The sequence below is a fragment of the Pleurodeles waltl genome, chromosome 3_1, assembly GCF_031143425.1.
Source record: "Pleurodeles waltl isolate 20211129_DDA chromosome 3_1, aPleWal1.hap1.20221129, whole genome shotgun sequence".
NCBI classification, from domain to species: domain Eukaryota; kingdom Metazoa; phylum Chordata; class Amphibia; order Caudata; family Salamandridae; genus Pleurodeles; species Pleurodeles waltl.
In genome coordinates this window covers 1995958234-1995968714 of record NC_090440.1, presented here as the reverse complement: position 1 = coordinate 1995968714, position 10481 = coordinate 1995958234, and the positions used below count along the sequence as shown (strand labels likewise).

At 43.7% G+C, this 10481-nt stretch overlaps 1 protein-coding gene across 2 annotated transcripts in view; it reads right to left on the bottom strand.

Annotated features, from left to right (window-relative positions):
* Nucleotides 1–241: 241 nt before the first annotated feature.
* Nucleotides 242–10481, bottom strand: part of CLTC (clathrin heavy chain) — a 723592-nt gene continuing 713352 nt past the window's right edge. For both annotated transcript variants that reach the window (XM_069226425.1, XM_069226426.1), the window contains one exon: nt 242–1295. In XM_069226425.1, the coding sequence (XP_069082526.1) occupies nt 1171–1295 (125 nt within the window). In that variant the 3' untranslated portion in view covers nt 242–1170. The remainder of the gene's footprint in view (nt 1296–10481) is intronic.

The window sequence follows — 10481 nt, the reverse complement described above, 5'->3', positions numbered from 1 at the left end:
TGGCAAATATACTGTTAAGATATGACAAATACAAAATCATGGGTGCAGTGGAAGATAACTTTTCAAAGCGAGAAGAAAGAAGTGAAGATGTTACAGAGGTCCATTGGGAGTATACCTGGAGTGCCAACATTATATGCCCCATTCATAGCAGGAAACAAATTCATCACCATGCAGATTTGCATCACTCCTTACCAGGTTCTGTCACTTCCATGTCAAGAAAAACACATAATTGAAACAGCTGTTGTATTGTGTATGTTCACAGTCCGGTATTTTATTTTAAATTTGAGTCAACTGCACAAACTGAACAGCATTTTGTTTTCAATTTGAATTCTTTCATCTGTACACTCAAAACAGTGACCTAACACACCACAATATCCAACATACACAAACCTCGGGAAGAGGGGAGGGTCAGTAAATACAGACTGGATGGTGCTTTCCGTGCTCCCGAACGGAATGGTCCCACAAAAAAAGCACAGGATACAGCACAACAGACGGTCATCTGTTACACATGGAGTGAACAAAACACTTAGCATTTTCCGGATGCGTGATGGAAGGCCTGCATAGATTCAACTGAGATTTGGAATTCATTCAAATCATGTAGGGCCATCGGAACGCATGTGACTTATCAGAGCTACACGACCCTAACCGTGCAGATTAGTGTTTTCGTATCTGGCCATCAACGGTTTTGCCTGTGGAAATAGAAACCTCTTTGTTTTAGCTTTTTTCCTTAATATACAATGCGACGTATATGCATTTAGGTAAGACGGTGATTTAGCTGCTCATATACACTGAATGTAAGAGATTCAATATAGTTTTCTGAACACTACAGAGTGCAAATCAGATTCTTCACAACAGGCTGTTTAAAAGGTTAAGAAGCAGTCCTGCCAAAAATAAAATACAAAGCCCACTGAAACAAATTCGTTCAAACTAATCCCCTGAAAAATAACAGTTTAATTCTATACGTGACCTGGAATGTGAAAATAAAAACAATTAATGGGATGTGATCCAAATAATTTGTAGTACAAAAAAAGTAGTCCTTCATGGAACAAAGGGGATAAGAACACAAAGCAAAACTTAGTTGCTTTTTCCCTGTTGTGAATTGAGCAGTGGGAAGGGACGGTGGAGATTCAGTAACAAAATTCGCCAGGTTAGAGGCAATGACTTCCGTCCTCACATGCTGTAGCCAAAGCCAGGCTGAGGCTGCCCATAGGGGGGTGCAGTGTATCCATAGCCGAAAGCTGCCTGTGGGGGGACTGCAACACTGGGACCTGCTGTCAGCATCAGCTGTGGCTGGCCTATGGAAAAACAAACAAATAAATGAGGGTGGAATTAATGCTGACAAAACAGTCACACAGTAGATTTATTTGTTAACACTTCAAACCGTAATCCTGCATGTAGGTACACAAAAAAGTGATAAGTGAACTGTATTATTTAATCTCACCCACTGGTAAATTATTCGGCCCTCATCCCAGTCCATCGTAATTTTGCACGTCATGCCACCTCAGTTTGGACCCATCCATATGCAAATTAGTTCTGCCCCTGCCCCAATGGTAACAGTCCAGCCCGAACTGACAGGCCATGTCGATCCTTAACTGGAACTCAATCAATCAAGGACCAGTTCTGCCCTAATAAGGGCTTGTCAGTCAAGTATAGCTTTGTTCCAGTGACAGTGTGCACAGAACCACATCTGGGCAAGCCTGTCCCACTTAGGGCGACACACTAAGATATACAAAAAAGTGATGGATCACTTTTGTGTATAATGCATATAGGTTACATAAGAAGGGTAACAGTAAGGCGTTTGCCAGTGAAGGACAGCTAGAATGCTGTTTGATGGTAGATAGACCTTGAATTATCAAACTATGTACAACTGATGTCTAGAACAGGCTCACAAGAAATAATGGATCTCACAAGGTGGAAGAAAGGGTTCCTGAGGGCCTTTTGAATGGCTAAAAAACTAGGCAGAGCAATTTGAATCATTGTATGGAAAAGGAGAGGGAAGTGGACATTTTAGGTAGTACAGCAGTGCTAGGTTTGCAAGCAGAGCGGGTGGGCCAGTGTCTAATGAGAGATGGTAAGAAATGGATTGCGAAGAGAGTGAAGTTGTGGTGAATTTAATGAACTAAAAGGACCAACTAGCTTAGTGGAATGTTACAAATCATGAGCTACCTTGTGGGATAACTACGGAGGAACGGATCTGGGTACCTTGAGCATGAACAGATGGCAAAGTTTAGTACAAAGAATAATGGTCACTAAGATCATCAGATGTGTCTGAAATAGGGGATGCCACATTAACTGGTTCAATTTAACTGAGACAGAAAAATAACTCCTGAAGCGTTGTCCTTGACGATGTGGAGCAAACTTGACACCATTGTTTTTGCAGCTCGTAACTTGAGACTTCACCATACACTTGGCTGACAAGGCATAAAATGTCACATTCTCTAGGTTTTGATGCAATAAACTGTCATGGTTCTGACCATATTTATGTAGGTCAAGATATATTTATTCAACAGTATTGGTAGGAAGCACTAAGTTCTACAAATAGTGCAATTCATAAATAGCCATTGTCTCAAAATCTGGAGTCAAGGTCTTAACATGAGCCTACATTTGAAACCAATCGAGTGGTACTGAAACTGATCCATTGACACTGTTTTCTATTATTCGCCAATAATTTTCACATTCTGATTTAGCTGAAAGTCTGATGCCATTAGCCCCAGTACCAAAACTTAAACAATACTACAGCCAATGACCAATATGACATTGCAGCTCACCGACGTAGTACAGAATGGGGCAGAAAGGAATTTGTGGCTTGACTGCTTAATTTCAACTTGTTGACTCCCAACAAATGGTTTTACTTGGACCACCATCACTCAAAAGACTGCAGCAAGGTGTAAAACGAATATAACTAGACTGGTGAGCCTTCGAGGTTGTGCTCATACAAGCATCATAATCCTATCTGTCATTATCAATACTCAGGTACCACGTTTAGTGGTCATGGGCACTGGCCTTTAACAACGTTTTTGCTGCAGCTTTCAAAATCTGAGATCGCTTACTCATAGTGAGAAGAATTATAAATATGCAAACCAAGAAAAAGACCAATATGAAAAATATTTTAAAAAAACAACAAAAACACAAAACTTGAGTGATCTGGGTACATTACTCCCAGCATTTCAGAGGCCCGGCACCTGGTGTATGATAATGGGACTGTAGGGACTTAAGTGGGGTAGCATCATTTATCCTCTCATCATCTTTATTTGGCGTTGCATGCAATAGATTTACTTGTAACGTAAGTGATGCCATCCATTGCCTTGTCAGCTTCAAAGTTTTTTCAGGATGCCGGATTCCAGTTAGAAAATTTAACAAAAAACTGAGGGAGTAGTATTTACTAAAACATTTCTTGCTAAATCAGTTTTCTAACCTCCAGCTCATAGGTAAAGGACTGTGAAGTAGGATTTAAAGTTGAGCATTAGGCTGTAGTCACCATCACAGTCTTCAGATATTACTTTTTCAATGTGGGTTGGTATTATTTTTTTAAATTGTCAAATAATGTTCAGAACTATAGTGAAAAATGTGCCCCTTCACTGAGAAATTAATGGCTGATAGATAAAGATAGTAGTATAGTGACTCCATTACTTTTAATTCATGGGGCTCTTATATTCCTCCAGTGTGTATACCGTCACAATACGGTAGGATTGGAAGCATATTCTCAATGTAGTTCACTGACAGTATTATCTGTCTGGTACCTTAAACGTTTTAAGGACACATGCGTAGCTGGTTCCCTAATTAAAAACACATATGTGCCAGTTTCCTTCCAATTTAAAACAATAAAATTGAGGCATGGTCAGGGCACCGAACGAGCACGAAAGGTTCCACCTCAGCTCCACAAAAGAGGTTCCCACCCATTTAAATAAATGGGCGAATCCTCGATGTTGGTACAACAGCTTGGTGGGAGAATCCACCCACACCCCTCTAGGAGCACTGTGAGCTCTCGCCGGGCTTACGACCTGTCAGCAGAGGAGTGGACACAGCCGCAACAGAGAGCACATCATGTCAGCCAAGATGGCAGCCATGACAAATTGCGAGCTTTAAGGGGGCCTTGAGTGAGTAAGGTGACTGAAGCGCAGCTGCTGAAGGGTGAGGCCATGACAAACAGTGGCAACAGGCCCAAGGGGTGCCCTGAGGTAAGCATCTGGGTCTCTGGCACTGAAGGGTGTGGCTGAAGTTTGGCTACTGGGCATGAGGACAATGAAGAGGTGAGGAGCAGCCATTCTGCTGGTATATCCTTATAGCGCTCGTTTGGGTGGTCCCTTGTGGGCACCCACTGCACAATCAACCTCACACTCCACACAAGGAGGATTTCTGCAGGCCTCAGTTGAACTGCTGGCCGACCTTCCCGGGTGGGACAGTCGCTCCAGCCACCCACCCTCCGGCTGGCCCCACCCTCCATATCAGTCTTAGTGTGGGTCCTCCCTGCTCCAGCTGCAGCCCTTGATAGGGACCCCCAATGCAGTCCTCCAACCCCCATGTGACAACCCTTGGGGCCTCTCTTGGCTACTTCTGCCATGAGGTGGCTCTCAGTAGGAACATCCCTGCACCTGAAACGTGGTACTATATTTTTCCAGACTCCACAGCCAGTTTCATAAACAATCGGATTGGCCCAAATTGCAGGGTGCCAAGGCTGAAAAGGCCACCTCGAAATCCAAGGTAGCCAAGACATCCATCATTAAAGAGATGCTCCAGCGGCAGAGAACGGAGACGGTTGAAGGACACAAGAGTCCTGGCATACCCTGTTACAGTAATTCTACTCCTACACATGATCCTGGCACTCAAGCGCCAACAGCTAGAACGGACATCCAAGAGTTACTACAAGAATTCCACGAGGACATGACTTCCTAGCGTCAAGACAATCTCAGAACTAGATCTCTCCATACAAAAGGCAGAAACCTGCATTGACTAAATGGGGAGCGGCTAACATACAGAAGGCCTCGCCCAGCTAATGGCTACCCTGGAAACACAACATCAGGAGCTAGCAGATAAAACAGAAGACCTTGAAAATCGCTCACGCCAAAATGACATACTGATCAGGAGCGTTTCAAATGATTTTTTCTCCAATGACCTAGAAGACCATGCCCAAGTCTTATTCCATCATCTTTTGCAGGATCCACATTCTGATATGCCTGGACTGCACCCACAGGGTGTTCTCAGGATTCCAGCAATGGGCTTTCAAGCAATGAAGGAACCTAACCCTAGACGTGTCTCCAGGGGTCTTGGCACACACCCAGTACAAGTAAAGCTCGCAGTGAACAGACATTGGGGAGGCTGCAGGACAGAACTGACTATGTCCTTCTTCTCAGACTCCTAGATGACGCTGCCTAACATTGCTCCCTGCCATGGCGACAAACTAAAGCCAGGTTAGGTCCCTGGCTTTAGTAAGGACACTCCTGTCAGACAGGCTAGTGTTAAGTGTCTGGAACCAACAGACTATTGAAGGGTTCCATAAAAATCTATAAAGAGTAAGCGGGGCTCTGCATAGTCCAACTGGAGCTACCCCAGTTTGCCCGCAGGTTTGGACTGAGATGGTTTATCAGATTTCTTTCTCAGTTATTCTATTTTTGATTTTTGGCAGGTTAAGTTTTGATTTTTTCTTCTATTGTTGGTTGAGTACACACTCGCACTGGCTCGTCGAGGTGTGTTTCACCACTATCCATGCAACATTTGCAAACTTTGCTTACACTACAAGCATCCCAGGGAAGTGGGAGTTTTTCATGATGATAACCTTCAACGCCCCCCCTCCCATCCCACTCTCCCATCAATCCTTAAGAGACCTGATACCCAGTCATGTCGCACATCACAATTGTAACATTAAATATCCACGGTATTAACTCTGAGATTAAACGGAGGTCATTGCTCCAATGGCTCAAACATAAAAACACGGACATAATGATCCTTCAGGAGACCCACCTCCTCGAGTTGTGCTCCTACTGGTTCTCCTCCCAATTCTATGCCACCAATACATCAAAAATGAAAGACACAGCCATACTTATTAGGAGAGGGTTATTCTCCGACCTAGATACAAAGCTGGTGGACAAGAAAAGGCAATGGATGTGCACTGGAGGTAAAATAGAGGGCCTTTCCTTGACCATCTGCTCAGTATATGTGCCTAATGAAGACAGGAGTTTCATGTTGACTTCCTCCTGACTACAGCCCATCTGTCTAAAGACTACTTGATATTGGGAGGGGACTTCAAAAGTGATTTTCCTCCGGTTCCCCCCCTACCCCCCCAACCAAACCCTACCCACCAGAGGATTACAACTTCTACTTGAACACACACACACACACATATATATATATATATATATATATATATATATATATATTTGACACACGCACACACAGACACACCCTCATACCACAAAGTTACTATGAGAAAGAAGACGAAGCAAATTGATTACTAGCATATAAGCTTCGTCAGGCCCCTACACATGAAATCACATCCACAAAATTAGGGATGCACAAGGCACTACACCGGACATCTTAAAATGGTTCACCCCCTATTATGGAACTCTCCTCACTGAGGAGGCATTGTTATGTGGTACTCAAGATGATTGAGCTTCGCTACTACTGCCCAACCATAGATAGAGATAGCTTCCTCCGCATGGGGGAAGAATAACGTAGAGTATGTTTGAGCTGCCATAACCAGAATACGGAGCAGAAAAACGCCGGGCCTGATGCCTTCCCGGCTTCCTTTTACAAAGCTTTTGTTAACTAACCCACTCACAAAGGCCTTTAATGGCATACTAGATCAAGGCACTGTCACAGACAAGATGTTTCAATCGCAAATTACGTTCTTACTGAAACCAGGAAAAGGCCCAGCTGAATGTCAATCATATCAACCGATTGCTCTGGTCAACACTACTGTAAAGATCTTTGCCTCAAAAACTGGTCCCACCCCTGCACACAATATGACCCAGCCTCCTAGCCCCTCAGCAAGCAGGGTTTCTCAAAGATTGTCACACTAGAGACAACACCAGATGGGCACTTACCGTCATAGCAGCAGCGGAAAGATCTCACACAGATGGTACTTCTCTTGCTAGATGCAGAGAACGTCTTTGATTGGGTAAATTGGCCCTACATCTCTAAAGTATGCTCGGTCACAGGGGCCTAAAGTATCTTGGTATTTATGGACCTAACGCATGGTAAACCTCTACGGATGTAATGTTCCCCCACATCTTGCAGCACACCCTCTATAAGGACTTACACCTTTGGGGAGTCAGCTACAAATAGTTTGGAAGGTTCACATTGCTAAAGATGAACTTCCTGCTAAGACTGCTGTAAATAGTGCAGACTCACTCCACGATAGACCAGATCATCGTTGAGTGAAAATCCCAGCCGATCATTGTGGATGCTGCATCTATTTTTTTTTTTTTTTTTTAATCAACCAGACATTCAAAAAAAGGGACCATTTGACAACTTTCTCTTGAGGTACTGGTAGCCAGCCACTTGGTATGTAGATACTTTCAATGAATGGGGACATGGAAATAAGTGTTGTACAGTTACAGGATTGTTAATTTCTACTTCCATCAGATGAAGAATCTCTAGAATGGACACCACACATACTAATTGTGTTTTTGAGGTATTTGTTTTTGTTTAGCTGCCGAAGATGGTCTCCACTAGCCAGAATTTTCCCTAAGAAGAAAAAACTAGAATCCTTGATTTCGCTATGATGTTGAAACAAGTTCGAGCTCCTTCCTACATTATAAAATGTATTTTGCCTTAAAGCTGCTGCAGATGTCGGTACGTTGCTCTGCTTGGAGAAGTGTGGGGAGACTTTTGGATGAATTCTAGAGTGTGTCCATGCTTCAGTAGGGTGAGGACCCATGGTCCAGTGTAATAGAATTCCACTCTTCCAGGTAAGCTGAAATTATCCCCAACTTTGATGGGGCACCATCAGTTTCCTTGATGTGGTCAGTGACCTTGGATGTTTTTCAGCTTTATGCACTCCAGCGCACTTCGTATGGGTTGAATTCTACATTGGTACTGAATATCAGCTCGGTTCAAAGTCAGTGGACATCCGAAAGAAGGAAATATCTGTGTTTCTGTATGTATACCCTACGCTTAAAACAAAAAGTATTTGCTCAACCAACTCTGGGTGGTGGTCGACAAAGGAGATAAAATGGTTCAGCACATATTCATTAGAATGTTGAGTTACCATAAATGGTCCCCTCAGAAACTATTAATACTGACTGTCTGACTATAGCAGTAGAGTTGACAGAGTTTTCTATAGTATATAAAACTATATCAAGATTGCACTTCCCTTTGTATCTGCTTTAGAAAAGTGGTTAAAAAAAAAAACATCACTATCCCAGTCTGCTCTTAATTTTATAACTCAACAAAAAGGTAGGGATTGTCACATCTTACTTGCCAGATCGGAGAGGGGAAAGGCAATCAAATTAGACACCAGCCCTCAAAAATAACTTACAGTGCAGAAAAATAAATTTTACATTCTCTGTTTGACTCATTACTTTATTTGAAATTGCTTTATAAAGCAACAATAATCTAGGAACTATTGTAATTCTATGACATTGTTGTTTAAAACTGCATTTCATAAGGTCTGCACCTGCCCATGATTATGCCAGGTAACCAAACCGAAAACATAAGGATGATGCTAGGCCGGCTGATTTACAAAATCCTCACAAACATTATGCACTTCAATACTTGAATTAATGTAAGAGTGGTGTCAGCTGTTTCGTGATTACAAACTCAGAATGTGCATCATCTAGTAGAGGAGATGAACATGTAATGCTTTTATTCTACAACATAGCATGTCAGCACTCGCAAGAAGAACAAGTTACTTACCTTCGGTAACGCATTTTCTGGTAGAGACTCTATCTAGCTGTAGATTCCTTAGCTTTGAATTCCCTGGCATCAGCTTCGAATCTGGAATCTTTTTGCTGAGCAATACCCTGCGTGCGCAGTCGGGTGGCGTAGTTCGGTTCCGTGTGAGTCAGAGCTCTGCGTGGCTTCGTTAGCATCACTGGAGCCATCTGTGACGTCACTGTCATCTATATAGACGCCACCTCAACACGTGTATGTCAGTTCTTTTATCCACAAAACCTCCAAGCCAGATGCGCAGTCATGGATAGAACCAACATTTGTCTGTGCAAAACTAGGGCCCTGAAAAGGGATAAACCCTAACCCTACTAGTCATATCCGCAGAGCGGGGAGGCATGGGTGGTTGCAAGGAATCTGCAGCAAGATAGAGTCTCTACCAGATAATGCGTTACCGAAGGTAAGTAACTTGTTCATCTGACAGAGACTTCTAGCTGCAGATTCCTTACCTTTGAATAGATACCCAAGTCATAACCTCCTGGCGGTGGGCTGAGGATAGTACTCCTTACACTAAAAAGACCTGTAGGACTGAACATGAAAAGTACAAGTCCCTTCGTACCGGACTGTCCAGGCAGTAATGTTTTGCAGACGTGTGCAAAGACGGCCACAATGCCACCTGACAGATCTCCAGGACTGGTACGCCTTGAGCTAGCGCAGTGGTAGCAGCTTTGTCCCAGGTAGCATGAGGAGGCTGGTTCCTGGCCGATGTGTAGCATATCTTAATTCAGAGAACAACTCAGCTCGAAATAGTTAGCTTCTGCACTGCCTGACCCTTCTTTGCTCCAACGTACCCCACAAAGAGTTGGTCATCCACCAGGAACACTTTTGTGCGGTTAAGGTAGAACGACGACACTCTTTTTGGGTCCAGTCGATGGAGTTGCTCCTCCTCTTTAGAGGGATGCGATTGAGCAAAGAAGGTGGGCAGGCTGATGTTTTGACCCAGATGAAATGGGGTCACCACCTTGGGGAGGAAAGAGGCACGAGTTCTGAGAACCACTTTATCTGGATGGATAGTGAGATGCAGTGGCTTGGATGACAGGGCTTGCATCTCACTCACCCTCCTGGCAGATGTTATTGCCACTAAGAAGGCTGTCTTGATGGTGAGCAGCCGGAGGGGACAGTTGTGCAAAGGTTTGAAGGGAGCACACAAGAGAATGTGAGGACAAGATTTAAGTCCCAATGAGGCATAAAAAGGGCGTTGGGGGAACATATGTACAAGCCCTTGGAGGAATCTATGTACAATGGGGGATTTAAACAGAGAAGGCTGATCAGGCAGCTGAAGAAATGCTGATAAGGCAGAAAGATATCCCTTTAGAGTCCCTAAGGTAGAAACCTGCTGGGCTAGAGACAGAATGAAGAGAAGAATGTTAGAAAGAGGGTCAATAGACCTTTCTGTATAATAATATACAAATCATTTCCAACAGCCTGGTTGCCAAAATAGCCTTACAGACTTCGGGAAGAGGGTCAAAAGCCATCACCTGTTGCTGCTTAATCTCCACGCATGAAGGTGCAGAGTTGACAGGTTCAGGTGGAGGACCGTCCCCTGCTGCTGCGACAGAAGGTCCTCTCGAAGGGGCAGCCTGATTGGAGGAGTG